This window comes from Urocampus carinirostris, chromosome 14 (assembly GCF_059441175.1).
Source record: "Urocampus carinirostris isolate Australia breed hairy pipefish chromosome 14, RoL_Ucar_1.0, whole genome shotgun sequence".
Lineage (NCBI taxonomy): Eukaryota > Metazoa > Chordata > Actinopteri > Syngnathiformes > Syngnathidae > Urocampus > Urocampus carinirostris.
Window position 1 is genome coordinate 35,562,314 of NC_142362.1, and position 23,018 is coordinate 35,585,331.

At 39.9% G+C, this 23,018-nt stretch overlaps 1 protein-coding gene and 2 long non-coding RNA genes across 6 annotated transcripts in view; 1 reads left to right on the forward strand and 2 right to left on the reverse strand.

Moving 5' to 3' along the window:
• The window catches only part of dgkg (diacylglycerol kinase, gamma), a 158,470-nt gene that overhangs the window by 10,992 nt on the left and 124,460 nt on the right, over positions 1–23,018 (forward strand). For 3 of the 4 annotated variants that reach the window (XM_088352146.1, XM_088352149.1, XM_088352148.1), the window contains exons 2-3: positions 5,502–5,893; positions 18,548–18,624. In XM_088352146.1, the coding sequence (XP_088208272.1) occupies positions 5,827–5,893; positions 18,548–18,624 (144 nt within the window). In that variant the 5' untranslated portion in view covers positions 5,502–5,826. Of the gene's footprint in view, positions 1–4,668; positions 4,710–5,203; positions 5,418–5,501; positions 5,894–18,547; positions 18,625–23,018 lie in introns of those variants that run through there. The other variant, XM_088352147.1, reaches the window with a different exon arrangement.
• The window catches only part of LOC148353309 (uncharacterized), a 35,612-nt gene that overhangs the window by 10,770 nt on the left and 1,824 nt on the right, over positions 1–23,018 (reverse strand). The window contains exon 2 of the long non-coding RNA XR_015852623.1: positions 10,618–10,976. This is a non-coding gene — a long non-coding RNA (uncharacterized LOC148353309). The remainder of the gene's footprint in view (positions 1–10,617; positions 10,977–23,018) is intronic.
• On the reverse strand, positions 8,104–9,181 carry LOC148353310 (uncharacterized). Its single transcript, XR_015852762.1, has 2 exons — positions 8,893–9,181; positions 8,104–8,478 (listed from the first exon to the last, which is right to left on the reverse strand). It is a non-coding gene; the product is annotated as an uncharacterized LOC148353310 (long non-coding RNA).

Here is a 23,018-nt window from a genome sequence, read left to right on the forward strand (position 1 = left end):
GATGCAGTGTGTTAAAGCCATGGTTGGCTGCTGGTGGCTGCAGGCTACTTTGAGGTCACTGGCTGCGGTCCCACCAGTTTGGCCGCTGGCTGGATCAGGCTTTTGCGCTGGCTCGATCAGATTTGGGCTTTGTTTGACTTGGTCACAACCTTTTTGGTTGCTTACAGGAAAGGATTTGGTCCTGTTCTGCTTATTTGGCTGGAACCTGACTCACTGACTACAGAGAACTCTTTGGACCTTTTGTGAGCCAAACCTCTTGCCTCTTGGTTGGCTCAAAAAGAACTGAACTGCAGGGTCTCAGGCGTCTGCTCAAGGCTCCGGCCACCAACGGGGGTGCAGGGGGAGTTCTCCCACTGGTCTGGCCAGCCCCCTGGGAGGAGTTGTCACAGCAACCTTTGCTTCTCACGTGCGAGATAACGCCCCACCACCCCACATTCACCCATTAGCTACCAGATAATTAAATCAATGTAATTGAATTAAAACAGGATTCAATTCACATGTTTTAACATTGTTTCATCCTTTTTGTTTTTACATTGAATAACGGAATTCGGACCGAACGTTGAATATTCTGCATTTTATCGATCCGCCAACCCCAACTCTAAAGAGGACTTCAGAACAGACTTGGATTGTGAAAGTCTTTTTATACAGTCCTCTTCTGTTCTCCTTGCAATTTTAAAACTCACTGTCCTCATTTTGAGTGTCTACTAAACTATAAACTTATCATTTGTCATGTGATGTATACATTTGGAAATATCTTTTCTGTGAGTGACGTATTTGACAGAAAAAACAGCTTCCACGGCGTAATCACATTTTCACAAAAGACCCATTACTTCCTCTGATGGGTGGGTCCTCGGACGCCCGCCTCTATCAGGTCTGCTCTACTTCCTGTCTAGATGTGTGACACAAACAGGCTTAGGCGGTAGTGCTGTTTGCAGAAAAAAAGCTAAAACATTATTGTCCGACTTGCTGCAAGAGCTCAGGTCAGTGAGCATCCCTGCCGCTTATCGCTGCAAACATCTCTTATGATAGCAGCTGTTTTCTGTGCCTAACAGCAAGTCAATTGACATTTGACGTGACAAAGGCGGCCTGTGTGGCCTGACATCTTCAAGTGCTGGCGCAACCACGAGAAAGCTTAACTAAGTCACATGTGAGCGCATAGCAAATGTGCTGCGTTTTTTTACACAAAAAAAAAAAGTTACATGTACTGAGCAGTGGTGTATTGAAGAGTTGATCCTGCCCATTGTAGAATCAAATGTATAAATAAATATATAAATACCTACAAATGTATGCCACATAAAAAATTGAGCACATAAATAAATCATGTAATCCCACAAAAATAAGACGTAATTGCAATTTATGCATTTTGTCATTTGTCCTGGTTACCTTTACATTTTCTGTATCTATTTTGTTATTCATTTCTGCATCTTTCAATTTTGGCATTCAATTCTGTATCTACCGTATTTATTTTGGCATTCATTTTGGTATCTTTTTTGTCTGGTTTTTAAGTTTGGTATTTTTTGTCTGCATTTATTTTGTTGTTTACAAATTTCAGGTTTTATTTTTTCTATTTAGGTATTACGTTTTTGTTTATCCTGCTGTTTATATTTATTTTGCCGTGTATTATGTCGTGTATTTTGATGTTCGGGTAGGGACAAACGGGCTGAGCTTTTAAGCCATTCACCATGAAGGCTTTGCAGTTGATCGATCCACTCTTCGATCAAGCAATAGGAGAAAAGCGCAGCAAAATTACACAACAAAATTAATGACTGAAACCATGACAATGCACAACAAAATATATAAAAACATTGCATATGTCTTTAGGTTTTAATTGATGTATCTATGTGTTTATTTATTTACATGGCATATATTTGTAAGTAATTATTGTAGTATCATTGATATGACACCGAGCTAAACCATCAAAGGACCATGACCACAGTGGATGTTTAACTTTAAGTTTAGCTTTAATTCCTTCTCCGAATGGTGAAAACTAAAAATACATTAAAATGCATTGAGTCCATGTGCCAATAAGTTCATGACAATCAAGCACTTTGTCATGATTGCTGCGTCGGCGCCAACAGCCCTGAGTGCTGATTGGTTCATGAACTCTTTTTAAACCCCCGGCTTCCAAGAGGAAGCTGTTAGACCGTCCTGCGAACCTACGCTTTTGCTAGGCAAGCACCGTACCCTCCGACAATCTCCTGCCCTGGTTTCTCCTGCCTGTTACCTGTTACCGACCTGTTTCTATACCCTTTTCTGCCCTGCTCTCCCGCCCCGGCCATCGACCTGTTTTGCCCTGTTTCCTGCCTGATACTTGTTGCCGACCTTTTTTCTGGACTCGATTACCGCCCTTGCTCCCCTGTACCGGCTACCGACCAGCTTTCCTGCCACCCATGACTATCCCCGCTCGACACGGAATTGCCACTTCCACGTTCCGGCCATCAGCTACCCGTGTCCGACGATCATCGGATCGTGGAAGCAAGCGCTGCTCGTTTTTTCAATAAAACTGAGTTAAACGAATGCTATTGGGTCTTATCTCCGTTTCTGGCTTGTGACACACTTTTCCTGTCAGCCTGTGTTTAACAACTGAAAACAACTAGATCAAAAAGCAGGAAGTGACATAGAAAACCTGTTACCCGGAAGTAGTAGTATTTTACAATATTTTGCAATTCAAACACAGTACCCATGACCTCGGAACTGTGTCTGAATGAAGTAAAAACGAGAGCTGGCTCTCTATCGGGCACACATACATACATATGTATATGTATATGTATATGTATATGTATATGTATATCTATATATATATATATATATATATATATATATATATATATATATATATATATATATATATATATATATATATATATATATATATATATATATATATATATATATATATATATATATATATATATATACATATACATAAATGTATATATATATATATATATATATATATATATATATATATATATATATATATATATATACATATACACATATATAATTTTCAATTTAAATTCTCTCGCGGCTGCTTGGTTTCCATGTTCTTCTGCGTAGCATATAAATCAACACACCATGACAGATGAAAATACGGGAAGCATTCAATGAAGGGAAAGTGAGGTTTCGGATTTAATTAATATTTGTGGGCGCCACCTCCGGTACCACAAAAACTTTTTAATCGTTACGTATGCCACGTTGTTAGCATCCATGAGTACTTCCGCAAACGATTGACGCATTGCATGTGACATCACATGTCCTCTTCTGCGGGACATGGTGGCGTTCGCACGGGAGATGCATAGATGTCGCATTTAGTTGGAAATGTGATCTCCCAAACACATCGGATTTCACCCAAAAATGTTGTCTTAGCAGAGTTCACGGTACTGAGGCAGACACCTAACCACACAAGGGTGCGCTGCACGATATGGCGCACTGCACAATCCGAGACTTTTGCGGTCGTAAACATACAGCTCAAACATTTTTTGACAGACTTTAAATAGTAAATCTGATTCATAATTCTTCAGAATGAACAGCGGTTCACAAATGACCCCTAAGCCATAGTTGGAACACCACTGATTCACAATATGGAGCGCAAACAGAAACATTTGACAAGCGGCATAATATTGTCAAAGAAATGGCAAAGCTGTGTTTTTCAGCAGAAAATATTCAGTACTGCAGACTTCTTTTCCTTTCTCCGTCATATGATAGCCTGCAGGATGAAATTCTGGTTTCACATCATGGTTGCCAATCCATGTGAGTGCGTCGTTTGTAGTCTGGCAAATTTCAGCCAAACGAAAATACAGAGAGGACAATCCTTGTCTCAAATGTGATAACCCCATTGGCAAGCTGGGATGTGTTTTATCAACCAACAACCCGGCACCGACGTTTTTATATGTGATTCAGCACGATGAGATCAGGCAAGCGGTTAGGTCAAGGTTTTTTTTTTGTCATTTTCTGTCTTGTTCTGTTCTGTATCATTCCTTAGACATCTTAATAGGGAACATCCTCTGTGATGGTAGATGAGAAGAGCTTGTGTAATTTTCGTTTTATTTTTGGCTCACAGTAACCCCGCCTACCCCATAAATCTCATAAGATAGTTTCCAGACCCAGATAGGTAAAATGCTCTGATAAACTTGACATGATGCAAATAAACTCTAGAACTGTACTCAGAATTTCAACTCAGACCACATACAATCTGTTTTGCTTAAATATTCATACTTCTATGATGGTGTCAATCTGAATTTGTCTTTGTTTTCGTGGGGTGATGTGGGGTTTGATGCCATACGATGGTGGAGAGGTACTCGATGTTGAAAACGGTATTAAAGCAGAAATGATTGAAATCTCGGACAGCAAGTCGAGCGTCCTTCATGCATTCGTTTGTTTCTGTCCCGGTGTTTCTCTTTGCCAGCAGTGACGTCATGGTTGCATAGCAACCAGCGCAGCAAAACAGAATCCCTCTCTGCGCTAGTGGGGGGAGGCCCCTTGTACACACACAGACACACTAACACACACATACATAGGGATCCTCCTTTTGTCCCTTTACACAACACATGCATGTCCATTAGCTTGCACGCTTGACTTTGAGGACGAGGTACATTATGTGTATTTATGTTTCCTTTCTATACCGTAACAGTCGTTTTGCTACACGTTAGCGTGATGATTACAAGACCTTTATCTGCTGAAGTCAAGTAGTAGTTAGAACGAACCAGGTGGGTATTGCAAAACCCTGCCCCTGAAACGAGAAAATCTGCAAAGTAGAAACATTTATTTATTTAATTATGTATTTATTACTCAAGAACAAACACGATTTACAGGCTCAAGTATTTGTTTTACAAACAAAAGTACTGTATTTTTTTAACATTTAAGTTATAATTTTTTTTTATTTGTCGCTGTTTTATTACACAACTTTCTGAATTAAGGAACCAGTCCTCTTCACTTGACACCAGACTTGGGCACTCCCGTACTCATAGGCTGCATGTCCTGCCTGATTTTTCTGCTCCAATACATGTGATTTTAAGCTCCTGCCAGCTTGCTAACAAGCTGATCATTTGTATCACCTGAGTTGAAGAAGAGAAGCGTCCAAAATTATGCAGGACATGTGGCCCTTGAGGACTGGCGTGCCCAGGTCTGCTTCATATTATACTTTGCCACCATCACCTGGCTGTTACGGACAACTGCATTTACCTTCTGTTCTGTCCAACAGAAATCAAACTGCTCTGAAAACTCACCAGGGATCCACTAGTGAGCCCCAGAGAACCGCATGTGGCGCTTGGGCAGGTTTAGCGGGTGGAGAGGTCTAACTTTGTTGGCGATAGAAAGTGTCTCCTTCTGTTTAGCCAATCAGAATGCAGAAAACAATGCACAATGAAAATCAATGAAGCAGTAAACCGGCAATAACTGAAGCGCGAACTAGCAAGGTGTTTCTTTACTTTGGTGATTGATCCATTGTAATATAACTATAACATTTGCTCTTAACAAAAATATGTAATGTTTGTGGGCAGGTGTGGACATGGATGGCTTCTTTGCTGAGTGATGAAGACATCGTCGCTAAGATGACAATCAGACGGCTTTCATGAAGCCTGACTTCATCCTGACACATCTTCCTGCACTCTGTCCTCATCACAAGTCCTGGCGGATATTCGATACTTAATAATTTGGATTTATACATTTTTCCTGGAGATGCAGGGACTATAATTTTTCCCATTGGACGAGATGACAAATCTCTTCGCCTCAGCGTATATCCTTACTTCGACTTATCTATCAGATTTGTATTTGGTGCAAGCGTGCCTTGCTAGACATCCCTCAAGCTCATAATATTCAAGAATAATGGGAGACCGGGGCTGGGTGTGCCTGAGCCCAGCTGAGTTCAATCAACTGCAGCAGTATAGTGAGTGTAAGTACTTGTACGTATATTGTGTGACACTCTGCCAGCTCGACCCATGTGTTTGTTCTGGTAGTCAAATGATAGGAAGGTCCTAAAGAATTCAGTTTGTTCGCCCTAACTTAAGACAAAAAAGAAAGCAAACCACTTAGATCGTGTTATAAAGGCCTTTGGAGATGAAAATTAAATGTTTGCAGAATAGATGTATTTTTTAATGTTTTATTGAATTGAAGGTGACACACGTGATGAAGACTTTAAAGAGAAAAATTAGATAAAAGGCTGTCGGGGTACATGTCAGGGCAAAAATTTATACAATGTACTGCTTATGAGAACGCTTTTATACTTACTTATATGTGATCTAGCCAGTATGGGGTGGAAATCAGCATAGAAAAAAACAAAGGTAATGACCAACAACCACCAAGGTATCACCACAAACATCACCATTAACCAAAGAGTGCTAGAAGCTGTCACCAAATTTAAATATCTCTTGGAGCTGTCATATCAGAAGAGGGGTCATAACAAGAACTCATGGCCAGGATAACTCGAACCAAAGCCGCACTTGCCAGACAAACCCATCTGGAGGAATAAGAACACAGCAGTGGAATCAAAAATCAAACTCATGCAAGCACTGGTTACTTCCATCTTCCTTTACGCTTGCAAGACAAAGGCTGAGTCCCATTCTTCGCACTTTCACTCGCTATGTGCCCTAGTCACTCGGTTTGCGCGTTCACGTGAAAATGGGGTGTGTCCCGATACTCTCAAGACCGAGGCAGAAGTGCCCTCAAACCATGTCGTAGCCACTTCAAGACCGAGGGGGCTCTCGACCTCACTTGGCGGCGAAGTGACTACCCAGAAGGCTTTGCGAATTCTCAATATCAACAAACATGCCCGGAAAGGAACCGCACAAATGTAAGTAGTTTTCCACAACCACGCATGTATTTGCAACAAAATGTATTGAGATATCTTAGTTAGACGTAAATGCAATAGAAAATCGTATTTTCGCGTTAAAACACGAACATTGCAAAATCGCTACTTTACGAAGTGCACTAATCTACCAAGGGAGCTGGCAAAAAAAAAATCTTCACGCTACAAACTTTAAAGTAGGATAACTGGGCAGAAAATCACGGTTCAGCCCATCCCTGTTTTTATCTTAAACGAGTCGTCCTTTTACATCTACTGTACATGGCCAGTCGCTAAAGGAGCATAGTCAGAATACCGTTCTGGACATAAGCGCTTGTTTACTGCACACAATTTCGGGTGTCGTGTTTTATTTACAATATGATTCTTTCATGTGAGATCAGAATGCATTAGTTTTCATCATGCATTATGAGTAATGTCTCCGAATTTCACGTGGAAATACAGTTGAAACAAACTACTATCACATAGTCCACTGCCTTCTCTGTAAACACATATTAAGTAAACTAATTACCTTCTCAAAATGTTGTCCAAATGTGGAGACAATTCTAAAGCATATGTGATGCTGGCCAATAGAAGGCTCATACAGCCATAAGAATAACATGTCAATTTTGTGTATCTATTCACTATCAAATAATTATCCAGAACACATCCTATAATTTCCTGTCTCACATCAACTTGCTGAGCATCCTATACTCAGTTGTTTTTGTACAATACATCAGCATTAAGTAATTCTTGTTTTTTCCACCCAACCTAAAGGCCACTGTAGAACGTCCCGTGGAAGAGCTGGTCACCATCACAGCTACCACGCCATCCACACCACCGGGCACGTCGTTGGCACCTTCTAATCCGGCGCCAAACCCCAAATCACCCAGAAAAAAAAGGAAGCACGATACACTCCTTGACTTTTTGAAAGCGGAGTCTGCCGGAGTGAGGAAAAGGCTCGAAGAAACTGTGGCCAAAACTGAGCGGTTCCCGTCCTTTTTGGGAAGCTCGTGGACAAATTTCCAGAACAGTGACATCTCTGCAATGTTTCCCTTTGTTTTATAAAAGGATAATATTGTTTTTTTTATTAAGAACTCAATGAAGTTCCAGTTTGTGTTTTCCAGCTTCATGGAAGTATTGGTATATTTTTGTTAAAATTTGTGACACATTATTTACTATTATGTATTTTGTCCCAATGTGAGTTTGTTTTTCTGAAAGTAAACTATTATTTAAGCTGGAGTGATTTGTAGTTGTTTTCTGTCCAACAGTCACATAGTTCACACACAGTATCTCACATCATTATGAAATAAACCACCAAGGTGTTACTCAAAATGAAGATGTTTATTGAATAGTAATGCAGAAAAGCACATAATGCAAATGTGGGTCTGACTTAAAGAGCCTAAATATGGCTTTTGGGCAATTTATTCCATATTAACTGTGGACAATTCTTTGTACGGTGGACCTGGGAACCCTGAAGACCCGTGACACCACACGGTAGGACAGAGCGTGGGCCAGCCAGTACACGTAGATCAGGACCTCCAGCCACGGCCCTGTTCCCTCTTTAGCAGCTCATGCAGGGCCCACATAACCTTCTTGCTCAACCTTAAGTCCTGAATGAGTTCTGACTCCACATCCAACCATAAGCACAGGATGGGAACATTCCTGTCCAACCTGTCCACGCTTATGGGACAGCCACTCTGGAACACAATAGATAACAATTTAGACATAAAAGTGGGCATAGAAAAGAAAAAGACCGCTTTAACTGTGATGTAAGCATCATGAAAAAATGTTGAAATGACCTTTTTTATATCCAATGACAACTCTTTTGAATTAAATTCCTTATGAACTAAGGTTTTTGGGTCGTACAGGGAAGTTTGGTGACGATATTATGTCAGCTTAAGGGTCAGGTGGACTGTTCTTGTGTTTGTTTACTTTTCGTCATGTCACACATTCAAAACCCCTACTATATGTCATAAAATGGCATTAAGATACTAATAAGTAGATTGCCATTTATGTCTACACAAACATAGGGTATTATGTGAACGTGCATTGTATGTTAACTCTTACTGTATTTGACCGAACGGGTCATTTTTTTTAATGAGTGTACGTACCTTGTAAAGATGAATCAGCACTACATAGCGCCAAAGCGGTCTTCAGTATAGCACATTTCTCCTCCGTTGATTGGAGACACGGAAAAGATGATGAGCTTTCAGGCAATCGGTAATAACACAGCTGTAGCGGGCATTTTTAACGTTGCACGAACTCTCCAACTGACACACTACGTTGAGACTCGAGTTGTTTACATGTGACGTAGGCCTATACGTCACTAAGGTCTACAGCCAATTAATATTACCGCCATCTCCTGGACAGGGGTGGAACCTTGCAAGTCTTGTCCAAACCTTTTCCGCTTTGCACTCCACTCGATGAGGGCACTCCTCTATCGAGGGACCTCACTGGAGGGTTCTCGGGGCCGAGTGAGAGAAATGGGATTGGGCCAAAGACTCTCACGGCAAAACTGGAAAAGAAAATCCAGGCCAGGGAGATGTAATGCTACAGAAAACGTCTAGGCATCAGCTACTTAGACCATGTGACAAACGAAACGTTCTGCAACACCATCAGAGGGCACATTGGAGCCTACGAAGAACTATTGTCAACTGTGTGCAGACGGAACCTGCAGTGGTCTGGTCATGACACAAGATCATCAGGACTGGCCAAGATAGTTCTCCAAGGCACAGTCCAAGGGGGCAGGAAAGAGGAAGACTGAAAAAAACTGGGTCGACAACATTAAGGAATGGGCGCGTGCCAACTTTGCTACGACCCAAAAGCAGGCCAGAAACCGTCAACAGTGGAGAAAGCTGTCCAGATTTGCCCCCTCATTGGTGCCCCGATGACCCATGTAGTTAAGGGACTGTGATATGTGATAAATCCAGTCCAGGGTAACAAAGTGTTGTTGCTCGGCCAAAGTATTGCAGAGTTCTGCATGAATGGGCCAAGAGGCTATATTCATTTCCCACCCAGAATAATTAAGAGTCTGAATAAAAACTACCAATTAATATGTTAATGTGAAGAAAGTCAAAAACAACAAAATAATTGTAATTTTACAAGTCTGGGTCTTACATTTCATTTCATTTCATGCAGGTGCAAACAGACGTTTTGTATAATTAAAGCTCCAGTGTGTAATATTTGACCACTACATGGCACTGTTGCTGCCTCTCACCTCACAGCTTTTTGTTTTGTTTTGTTTTGTTTTGTTTTTTACAAACCAAAGTTATGGAATGAAGATTATGAATTTTAGTCTTAGTTGAATCTGCAGTGCACAAACCTGATTGTTCTCTTAGCAAGTTTCACTTTGCTCACCTAATTTGTTTATTTGTTTTAATACCAAATAGAACACATCAACATAAAGACGCGGACAGGCAATCTGCAGGACTTTAGACTTTCACCTGCTGGCATTGTGGCCTATTTGTTAGTCAAACAAGCTCGTGCCTGAGTAGTTCTTCTTGTCCTTGTGTGGATAACACAAAGATTTATCACATTTTATTGAAGTCCATCCATCATTTTATGAGTGAGTCACTGTCTCAGGTCTCAACATAAATGTCTGATTAGTGGGATGCTGCAGCAATCTCACCAAAGATCGTAAATTCTTGCTCTGTCCGCTACTTTCATGGTAGGCTGTAAATTTCCTGCAGAACATGGGACTTAAGTGATAGATGAGCCACTTGCTAAAAAGATAGAAAACGCTTTGAACTTGGAACGGCATAGCTTCCAGACAAACTCGCCGCGGCAAAAGCAAAAATAATTTGGGTGTTTATTTTTATTTATTTTTTTTAAATTACCTTTAATGTAGAGACGTCTGTTGATCAGGCCATCTATAAGCAGATCTGAGTGCACATGCATACTGTTAACAGCCATACCACCCTGAGAACGCATGATCTTGGGAAGCTAAGCAGGGTCCGGCCTGGTCAGTACTCGGATGGGAGACACTCCGGGAATACCAGGTACTGTAAATCAGTCATTTGGTGCACACTCTGCTGCGACAGCACTGACTGAACCCCTTGGTCTTGGTGGCTTGGTTGGTTGGTTGGAACCCTTAACCACTAGGGTCGTAGAGGCACCATTTCCTGTGGTATGCTTCGAGCCTGGTGGTGCCCATCCTTTTTTAGGCCAACATGTGTACTCCGTGAAAATGGCTTTCCTTAAGGGGACCAAGTAAAATCGAATTATTATTATTATATTATGAACATAATTTGAACAACAGCTTCTTTTTTTCTGTAATGCCTAAGTGCAACGGGTAAATAATCCAAGTTTCGACCAGAAATAAATATACAGAGCAAATCGAACAGCTCTTGAAATAAAAACACAATGATAATAGGTACCAGAACATTGTATAAGCAGCAACACCTTTGCCGGACGTCTGTTGTGTTTAGCTTATTGCCTAAACATTAAACAATTCAAAGAAATCATTTATTTTTGCATGAGAACACTTGAAACAGTGAGTGAATTAAAAAAAACTATTATAAGAGCTGTTCTCATCGATTTACTCCAAATCGTAATGGGAAGCAAGGGATCTTCGTGTATGTGTGAACGCAGAATGATGTCCCCAAAGTTGATTGCTCTACAGGATGAATGATAATTAACTACTGTTGTTATTATTTGTGTCTGAATTATATTAGTGATTAGTGGTATTATATAGTTAACAAATGGTTAATATGATGACTATTGTTATAACTGCCATGTGGCTATTGGTGTTATTATTATTGTGATCCATTATTTGTTATATGTTAGTGAGAAGAAGCCTTTACTGTAAATCTATTTATCTATCTATCTATCTATCTATCTATCTATCTATCTATCTATCTATCTATCTATCTATCTATCTATCTATCTATCTATCTATCTATCTATCTATCTATCTATCTATCTATCTATCTATCTATCTATCTATCTATCTATCTATCTATCTATCTATCTATCTATCTATCTATCTATCTATCTATCTATCTATCTATCTATCTATCTATCTATCTATCTATCTATCTACCTTGGTCATAACCCTCAAGAAAGGTGACAGCAAGACAAACACACACAATAAAGAAAAAAAAATTAAAAAGAAAATTAAAAAGGAAAAAAATAGCAAAAAGCACACACATTTTTGGACCATGGCCAACCCAAACAGGTTAGGCACCTTAGCACCTAAGTTGGTCATGCTTTCATCCCTCCAGATGAAACAGTACACAGGAAAGCTGCCATGTCACTGGGGTCAGGGTGACACAACACACTCTTCTGTCCAACATCAGGGCCCAACAGCTTTCACGGGTTTACCCCTGCTGCATCATACAGGTGCCCTGTCCATCTCTTAGAACACGTCCAAACATCCCACTATCCTTTTACAACACCTCTCCACTCATTCCTATCACCAACAAGAGCTCTAGCTTCCACTAGATTTAGGCCTATTTCCTGCAGTGCACTCATAACACCACCCATCCACGTCAATTGCGGCCTTCCTCCTGGTCTCATTCTATTTACTTCTGCTCCGTAGATCCTCTTCAACATTCGCTCCTCATCCATCCTCTCCATGTGTCCAAACCAACCGAGTACTCTCTTATCCACATGCTTGCTCAGTTCCACTACTACTCCAGTTCTGTCTCTCACAATTTCATTTCTCAATCTATCTACTGTAAATAGAAGGGTCAAACTACTAATTAAGCTTTTTAGTGTTATTATAACCATTATCTTGGCTATTATTCTGTAGTTTGGTTATTACTATCTTTATTACTATCATTACCAACTATATGTCTATTAATACTGTTATTTTTGAACGCTGTTATTGTTATTATATTGCTTTCACCATTATATTATGCAAATTCATTCCAATCTAGAGCCTTATTATAAACAAAACCACTCAGTGGATAAATATGCTGGTGATGATGGTGAAAACTGAAAAAAAAAACTAAACAAATGGGGTCAAATCAGCATAGAGATAACTTTTACCAAGAGCACAAAACAGAGGGCTCACAGTTAGGGCAGACAAGTGGGAGCTTGATGCTGGAGAGATCTGGCTCAAGCTTCCATGTCTTGTCTCTTTAAGATCACATTAAATGGGTGATCCTGCTATCTGAGGGAGGCCTCCCCTCTATCGGAGGTTCAAGGATACCTTGTTTGATGGTCAATACAAACAAAAAAACTGTCAGTTCTTACCAAAAGCACCAAAGACAATTATTATTATTAAATATATATTCTGTTTATTTATATATAAAATCGGTCGCAATGATGATGATAATGACATTGAGGAGAAAAAAGAAAAAAGAAAAAGAAAAAGGTAATAGCAATGATGATGATGAAATAACTACATCCACTAGTTATATATAAGACTGAATACGCAGTGGGACCAAATAAGCATAACTGCTATATGCAGTGTCTGAAATAACGTCTGCCCGGAGGCCCGTGGCGTGTATTACAACTTAAAAAAGGTCTCCGCCTGGGTGGCTGACAACTTTTTCAAGAAAAAAAAAGATCTTTTGGGGGTTTTTTTTGTTTTTGTTTTTCAAATCAAACGTTTGCTTTATTCCGATTTTGAAATGTTGGTTCAGTTTGGAAATTTCGGTTCATTTGGCAATTTACTCGGCAGCCAATCAGAAGCCTGCATCGAAAAACTTCGTGCTTCCGAACTCTCCCGAGCGTTATAAGGTCATGCATTTGCATATAATTTTCCAAGTAGACGCACAGAGAACACAAGAAAAATGGAGAAGTGTTTAGGAGTCAAGCCAAAACCTCAGCCCAAGAAGAAATCTTCGAAAGAAGCTAAAAAAATTTATGACGCTACAAAACGTAAACGTACATTAAAAGTATCGTAGAAAGAGGAGTTCACGTGGCTTGTAGCAGACGACGCAACGCAAAAATTGCATGAATGAAAATGAGTAAATATATACTGATGGCAGATGGAAAACAGCGATGTCATATGCATGCAAGTATAAGTAGATTTATAATAAACTTAATTTTAAAGTGTTGTTCGTTTATATATCTGATTATCAATCCTTAATACTTTGCAACAATGTTTTTTTTTGCGATTAGTTGTCTCCTTGCGTTTCAAGTTGGGAAAAATGGGGCAAGCAACTTTATGGCTGGGCAGACAACTCTGAAAAGTTGCCTGCCCTGGTGTCCTGTAACTTTTTGTCATGAGCTTTAGACACTGCTATATATATATATATATATATATATATATATATATAATTATTCTTTTTTATTCGATTATTTATCTATCTGACTATTGTTATTATTATTATTATTATTATTATTTTCCAAGTTGTACGAGGAACCTATGTGACAATGTATAGATGCGAGGTATTCGTTTGTTATATGTAAATGCATAGAAGAGCTAATGAGGAGCTAATTTGAGTTACAAGTATTGAGGATGTCAAAGGGGTAGGCGTAAATAAGCTTATACTTCATCCCACTCCTTTTCGGACAAGCTATATCAAGATTGTTTGTTTTTTTGTTTTGTTTGTTTTTCTCTTGACTTGTGTTCAAAAAAAAATCATGCATTCAAGATCAGGGGATGCTGTATTAGTTGTCACGTCAAGTCAAGTCACATTTATTTGTTAAGCGTTTCATCACAAAATGTCTCAAAGGACTGCAGAGGTTACAATTACACCAGCCATTGATCTTAAACCAACATGCCGGGGAGGAAAAACTCAAATACTTCAACATGAGAAAAATAAGAAACTTTACGGGTCTACAAACAAACATATTAAAAATTGATATTAAAAAAAAATATCAGTAACAAATAATAGACAAACCCATAATCTGCTGCACTTAAAGGGACAGTGTGTATTTTCAGCTCCTAGTGGTAAAAAAAATGTCAAAAAAGAATATTGAATAATAATTAGCAAACAGGCAGCACGGCGGCGCAGTGGTTAGCGCGTGTGCGGCACAGTTCTAAGGTCTCGGGAACCTCCTGTGTTCAAATCCAGCTACCGGACTTCCTGTGCGGAGTTTGTATGTTCTCCCCGTGCTTGCGTGGGTTTCCTCCGGGCACTCCGGTTTCCTCCCACATTCCAAAGACATGCATTTTCAGGTGGATTGGCTGGCCCAAGTTGTCCCTAGGTGTGAATGAGCGAGTGAGTTGTCTTTCCCTGTGTGCCCTGTGATTGGCTGGAAACCAGTTCAAGGTGTCCCCTGCCCACTGCTCGATGATTGCTGGGATGGGCTCCAGCACCCCTGCGACCGTACTGAGGATAAGCGGTGCAGCTAATGAGATGAGATTAGATAAGAATTAGAAAACATGCATTAATAATTATTTAATTGTGCATTTTTAAAAATACTTTTGGTCAATATTTTCATTTTACATTACATGAGCCTCACCTAGAGGGAGATTACATATTTGTCTTCCATTTTGTTGAAACAGCGACCCGGAAAAAAAAACCTGGTGCTAGGGCATACAAAAATAGAAGAAAAAGGGTGTTTTGTGTTCACTTTCAGTCTTTGTAGTTTTCATTTTTTCTTTGTGATTTTCAGCCCTTGTTTCTGGTTGCACTACACAATACAGTGACATTTAGTGGTCAAAAAATAAATTTCAAATGACTGATACTGTACATAGGCAGGGGCGATTATAAGTTTTGGGGGTGCTGAGCACTCAGAGTGTCTTGCTGGTGAATATAATGTTTTCCCTTTCACTTAAAATGACACATACAACATGAAAAGCTTAATTATGATAACATTTTGATTAAAATATTTTGCTCGAGGCTTATTGTTATGAAAGGCTATCAATTCAATGTTCAGTTCGAGGTAGTTTGTTCCTCTTTGTGAATTGAATTATGGCACTCTTGGGCTTCCATAACAACATACTCTCACGATAATACACTGGAGCCTGCACGTAGTCTGTGCTATGCCGCAAGTGACAATAACCAAGCGAAAGAGGAGTGAGAGCGGTGCTAGAAATCAAATAGACTGAACCATTTCAAGGCGGTGGTGTATTTCCAAGGCTGCAATGTTCGCATTTTTGTTTTGTTTTGCTTTTTTAAACTTAAGCTAGCATTTTTCATCATATTTAAGCCTATCCGGTCTTTTATTAAGAAAAATAGTTTTAAAAATGCTAACATTTTTTGGGGTACTTAGCTTGAATTTGGGGTAGCTTGAGCACGTCTATTATGGGCGGGTTACGCCTGTTTACATAAGTAAATTTGTTTATTATCAGAATATTTAAATCATTTTCCTTGCATTGTGTTTTCTGTTAACTTATCAACATATACATGAATTTTTTCCCAATAAAAATGCATCATGAGCTCACTGCTGTTCCATTCATTCAAAGTCCTCCTCTATGGCTAAGTGGTCTGGCTTTTGATATCAAACTCCCAGGCTCAAAGGGGGGACTACTATGGCCCTGGCCAGGTCATTTTTGCTTCCTTTTTACTTTTTGTTTATTGTTTGTGGTTTTGAGATGTTAGTGATTTTACTTTTATATGCTTGTTTTTTTGTTGCTTTTGTACCTGGATTTTGTTATCAAATACTTTTCAAGCACACCTGCTTCTAACTTCCTACTTTACTTCACTTGGGTCAACCTACAAAGCGTAACAGAAAACTCCAAATACTAGAGGACCCAGTGGGATGCTTTCACATCCCTGTCCCTGAGGCAAGAAGAAGCTATGGTGTTTTTCTTCCCGTTTTGACTACTACACTATGGATTACTTCTATCCTATGGATATGGGTTATAGCACACAAAAATGCATTTATTCAAGGAATCAACTCCTTGCCCTGAAGAGTTCTCGTGCCGGCGTGATGAAGGGGCCTATCGTGGAGGAAGAACCGGAGCTAGCTAAGCGGCTAGCGGCGTTATAAGTCTTCGGTACCATCCGCAATCATGGTAAATGCGAACTCACTACCAAATGAGATCAACGAGTGCTGGTGGAAAACATCGAAGTGCACAGGGCGCGCAGTTGCTGTGTTTTGAGGAAACGTGGCTCACGTTTAGCATTCCGGACGCTAACGTGTAGCCACCCGGAGCTACCCGGAGCAATCCGGCTTCAGCGTCGCTATACAGAGACACGAAAGCCTACGGGAATCGGAGAGGAGACGGACTCGCTAACACGAGGTGGTGTATCCCTGGACACAAAGAAAACGATTTCCATGCCGCAGGGATGTCTAACTTTGGACTGGCGTGTGACGTCATCCACTCCGCTACAAGCACCCCTAGGGCATCATGTTAATCTGTTAATAAACAACGGGATAGACTGCTGGAAGTGTGAATTTCCCTACGGGGATGAATAAAGTATCTATCTATCTATCTATCTATCTATCTATCTATCTATCTATCTATCTATCTATCTATCTATCTATCTAACGCTTCTGTTCCCTTGGCTGTTCCTGTTCCTTGGCCGCTTCAGTTCCCTCAACTCCTTCCGATCCTTTGGCTGTTTTTTTCCCGTTTCTGTTCCCTTGGCCATTTGTACTCTCTCAACTTTTTCTGTTCCCTCAGCTGTTTCTGTTACCTCAGCTGTTTCTGTTCCCTTGACCACTTCTGTTCCCTTGGCTGCTTTTGATCCCTCCGCTGCTTCTATTCCAAGTAAAAGGTCACTCAGCCATTTCTGTTTCCTGTACTTTCGTCAAGAAGGTTCCTCGGCGGTTCCCTTTGCCGCTTCTGTTTCCTCAAACGCTTTTATTCCTTGTCCTGACAGCGAGTGGAAGGTCCCTCAGCTGCCTTTGTTCCCTGTCCTGGTGATGAGAAGTTCCCTCCGCTGTTTGAATATCTATCTAGTGGTAGATTGGCAAATTTAGATTCCTTTAAGTAAAAGGTATGAACTTGTTCAACAAACCCTGGAATTTGCTTTTGCCCTCAAGCATAGCTGAAGTGGACGCTGTCATTTCAGAGCAGCAAAGAATGAGGGCAGGCTTTGGCAGGAGATCGGCGCCATAGATAAGTCATTACTAAAGTGATGAGAAATATTCTGTGGAGGGAGTGGTTTTGCATAATTGATGATTCTTTGCGGATTTTAAACAAATGACAATGACACTGAAACTCTTTCTGGTCTGTAAATTTAATGCCTATACATCCATTATTTGCAACACCTATCTTCAGTAGGGTTGTGGGTCTGCTGGAGCCCATTCCAGCTGCCTTGTGCAGTCGCAGGGCACACAGGGACAGACAACTCACTTGCTCATTCAAACCTAGGGACAATTTGGACCGGCCAATTAACCTGATATGCATGTTTTTGTAATATGGGTGGAAACCATAGTGCCCGGAGGAAACCCACACAGGCACGGAGAGAACATGCAAACTACGCACAGAAAGGCTGTTAGCTGAATTTGATCTGTGGGGTCCAAATGTGGGTAAACTCCGTGTTGCTGGTCATCAGATATAAAAGGAAATTCAGGCAGAGACAATGTACATTTTCGTTCCGCTGCAGTGGGGGAGAAACGGGGAGAAACACAGGGGATGTGTTCTCGGCTCCACAAACTTCCTCCTGCTTCTTCCCCTCCGCAGCCGGCTTTATTTAGTACAAGTATGGTGGACTTTAGACTGACACATCATTGGGTGGACATTAGACTGACACATCATTGGGTGGTCATGACACTAAAACAGCAAAAGATATATAGACAGTGAATATTAGGGGAATGTTCAGAGAAATACACAAAATATATATATATATAGACTTCACAGATCCCATGACCTCAGAACTGGGCCGCGGACGCGCTAACCATTCACCTGCTGTGCTCCCCTCAATTTAATGTGTATTATTTAAATCAAAATGACAATATTTCTTCTTTCCACAGACTCAACTAAGAAGTTAAAGGATGTTCTTGAGGAGTTCCACGGCGAAGGAGTACTCTCCAAATACAACCCTGAGCAGGTTGGTGCACATCCCCATCTTCTTTAGTCTCATATTTACATCGTGTATGTAATTTTCAATTACTGAAGACCCAGAATTCACCTCTCAGCTTTTCTGAGCTTTACTTTAGTAGCTATAAAGTTCATTGACGTTTTCATTAATATACAATATTTGTTGTGGAAGCCGGAGTAAATGAAATACACATCAGACGGTACATGGACGTTTTAAGGGTTAATTTTACGGAAAGGTGCTGAAGCCCGTTCCTAGAAAGCGGCTACCTGGTCTGTTATATAAAAATAATTCCATCACACACATTATTCGTAGGGCGTGCGGCACAGTTCTAAGGTCTTGGGAACCTCCTGTGTGGGCTCAAATCCAGCTACCGGACTTACTGTGTGGAGTTTGTATGTTCCCCCTGTACTTGCGTGGGTTTCCTCCGGGCACTCCGGTTTCCTCTCACATTCCAAAGACATGCATTTCTGGTGGAATGGCTGGTCCAAATTGTCCCTATGTGTGAACAAGCGAGCTAGTCGTCTGACCCTGTGTGCCCTGCGATTGGCTGGCAACCAGTTCAGGGTGTCCGCTGCCCACTGCCCGATGATTGCTGGAATGGGCTCCAGCACCCCCGCGACCCTACTGAGGATAAGTGGTGCAGCTAATGAGATGAGATGAGACATTATTCGTATAATTTGGATCATTTGCAGGATAGTAATTTTTGTTGATCAACTCTATAATATTGTATACCCGCAAAATAGATTGAATAGGATACCAGTTTGTTATTTTGACTATTATGAACTTTACGCATCATTGTCACTATCGACAAATAACATGGCTGTTCTCTAATGACCACACCCTTTGGGGTGGATCTGCTTTTGTACCCTAAGCGATTTGATAAAAAGAAATAGCTCTGTTGAGGGCTTATAGAACAGTTTGCAATTTTTTACCTGAAATTTGGACTCACTTACCTGTTCTCTTTGCAAGTTTGAAATCCATAGATGTCTCCATGGTATGATTGTCTCGTTAAATCTAATGGATCAAATAAAATCTCCAATCTTACAAAAACAGGTATGCCAAAGTTGCAAAATAGAAAATAAAATCTGCTCGGCAGCTATTTACTTAAATATATATTTTTCATTATTTAATGTACACCATTCTCTTTTTAATTTAATCCAGTGGTTTAATAAGAAGAAGAAGCTCCGTAAACTATAACTGTGTTAGTTGCGAGCATACGTGGCTAAGAAAACCTAGCTGGCTAACAACAATGTCTAGCAAGCATAAGTGACTCACAGGAGAAGCTAGCAAGACCAAAGGCGGTTGGGCATAAGATGCAGGATTCCAAATAATGGTATTACTAGTTTTAGGGCCTAGCTAAGAAAGTGGCCATCACGCCTTTTCATGAGCTGCAACTAGAACTTGTCCCGAATTTGTAACAGAAAGATAGCGGTCAACTCCTGCAAGGTTCAGTGCCACGTACATCATATTGAAAATTAAAATCACTATTACAGAAAAAAACGTTTTTACTTTTTAAAGATAGAAAACACTATATATACAGCAGTGGTCACCAAAATAGTGCCCAGGAACCCCATCAAAAACACATGGGAAGTCTGCAGACTGGTTAACGGGTTAAATGTTATTCTGTTTTTAATATTGGAGGCCTGCAAAGGAGATTGCATAGGATGCCTGTTTGTTATTTTGACTCATTGCACGTTATTGTTTGTTGTTTTGACTATTATGAACTGTTCACATGATTAACACTATCAACCAATCATGTTGCTGTTCTTTCATCTCCACACCTTTTAGGACGGATCTGCTTTTGTAGCGTGGATATTCATTGAAAAGAAAGGGATTAGGGGAGGGCTTTTAGAACAGGTTGGAATTTCTTATCTGAAATTTGGGTTTTTCTCTGTTCTCCTTGCGAAATTGTAATCAATTAATCTTCTCTCCTTTGTAAAACCCTCCTATTATTTTTTGTCATTGTCCAGTGCCCTTTTTCTAGAGGGATTTTTTTCTGGTAAACTGATCTTACTCCAACCCTACCCTTCATAATTATAGCCCAGTAATAACATAGCAATAACATAGTAACATCATGGCACTATGGCAATAACAGTTACATCAGGTATACATATAAAACTTGTAACCCCCCTTCACACTAATCATTAACAAAGTCATAGCTCTCAGCTTCAAAAAGGTTGATGACCCTTGACTTAATTTTGTCGCTGGCGAGATTAAATATTTGTATTTTAATAAGGACGTTAAGGTAAACCAAAAAAGTGTTCTTTATTATAAATAGCTAGAGTGCCGTCCAGGGACTTAAAAGAACAATAACAATGTGGTTGTATCCTTTTCAACTCTGACTGACGTTTTATTCTACTGTTTATTGAAAGCTAAGTGATGCAAAGCTGTTCAATTTTGTTGTTGTCCTAATCATTTTTGCTTTCTTGATCTTTGTCGTGGGATGAATGCTTTATGTGGGCCAGACATACCCAAAGATCCTGCAGGCTCACCTGGCGCCACACTGGCCCACTTTGGCCTTGCTCAGTATCATCCATCATTTTGCTACTGCGTGCGTGAGTCATCATGGCGGCTAGCGGCCACAGGAATTGTCTTTGAGCATAACTGCGTTAAAGGAGGCATCCTCAGTCTTCTTTCAAAAAAGAATAGCGACCGATAAGGGTTATTTTTCTTTTTGGAGTTTGGGCTCAGTCTTTGATGAGGGGGCCGGGTCAGTTTGTAACAGAAAATGTATGACGACTGCAGGAGTGCTTAAGTGCAAACAATTATTGTTTTCCAGAAGGCCACTCTCAGATAATCTTCCTGGATTCTTCACAGAATATAGGTCAGAAAAAAATAACAACACTATTTATGAAATAAATAATAACCAAAACACCCTCTCCAGATTGCTTACTGTAAATATAAACTTGCTGCTGTGCCTTGCACAGTTTTAACAGGTCTAGATCAGATCTTTTTGTCAGAGCACTGGACCACTAGTGGTACGGATGACTTGTGAAAAGGCATTCGATTTTTTCTCATGAACACACTATTTTTAGTCACAGAACCAGAGACGAATGTCAATATGGTTGTGCATTTTACTGTCTTACAGTTGAGTCATTTACTTTTTCACATCAGACAGGTTTTTATTTTATTTTTTGTGCCTTAATAAAACTGCGTATTGTATTTCTATGGGTTGTCTCTGTGTATTATTTTTTCAGTACAGAAAAAAAAGCAGTTATTCCCCAGATTGGAAACCATATAAAAGTAAAACCGCATTATAGCAAGGGATCACCGGATTTAAGATTACAATAAGATACTGTGCTGGGAAACACTATCTTGATTATGGAAATGGATGGAATACTGTCCTACCAAATACTACAAATCTTACATAGTCTGCTACGCCGGTTCAGTCATTTACAAAATATGTACTTATTATGAAAACTGCAAACATTTGAAAAAAAAAGAAGCACAACTCATTTTGGACAATGTTGAACGTTTCTTAGTTATTTATCGTGCTTTATTGCTATCTGCTGGATACTTACAGTAACAGCAGGTTTGATGCGCGATTTGTATCAGAATCACTAGGCTTAAATTGGAACTCATGGATGCTACTAAAAAATGGTAAAAATCTAAAAATTATTTTTATCCATTCTCAAAAATCCCATGTGACCTTGTGAAAAGTCTAAACTATTTACGTAGATTAATTAATAGGAGTTTTTATCATACCACAAACAAGACTGCCCTTTAACAAATCACACATTGACTTTAGTTTTCATGCCATGGAGGAAAGCACCATCTTTATTGCCATGTGTTCAAATGATCTATGAACATTTGTCCTTCATTTTAAATGTCCCAGACGAGCTCTGTTGAATATATTGTGCCCTCCACAAATGAAGGATGCAGATATGTCATGTCTGCCCTTCGCAGAAATGACACATGTCAATCAGATAGCAGGAGGTGTCACAGACAGGAAGTTTGGAATTATTTTATTACTCAAAATCCAACGACAAAAAAGGGGTTTTGCACGACATTGGAATAAAGAAATCCAGGGTAACTGAATAAGCACCACTTGATTCAGTCTCGCTGGCACATTTTAGCTTAATCTGTTGCACAATTGCCGAGCCAGAATGAAAATGCAAAACTATCAAGCCAGCTGTACATATTTGGAATAAATATGCTTTGACGGTAACCTCAAGTAGACCCCTGAGATCAATCTCAGAATCAGGTATAGGAAAATGAAAAAGTGTTGTCTATAGCTCCATATGGAATTTATTAAGGAAATTATAATAAACATGTTATGAAAGCACTGCTAATAAGGAAAGAAAGGCTTGCAAGGCTCATGTAAGGAAATGCTACTTGTAACTCACACTGAAGTGCATTCAGTGGTTCACTGGTATGATTTTGGCCTACCATGCAAGACGGAT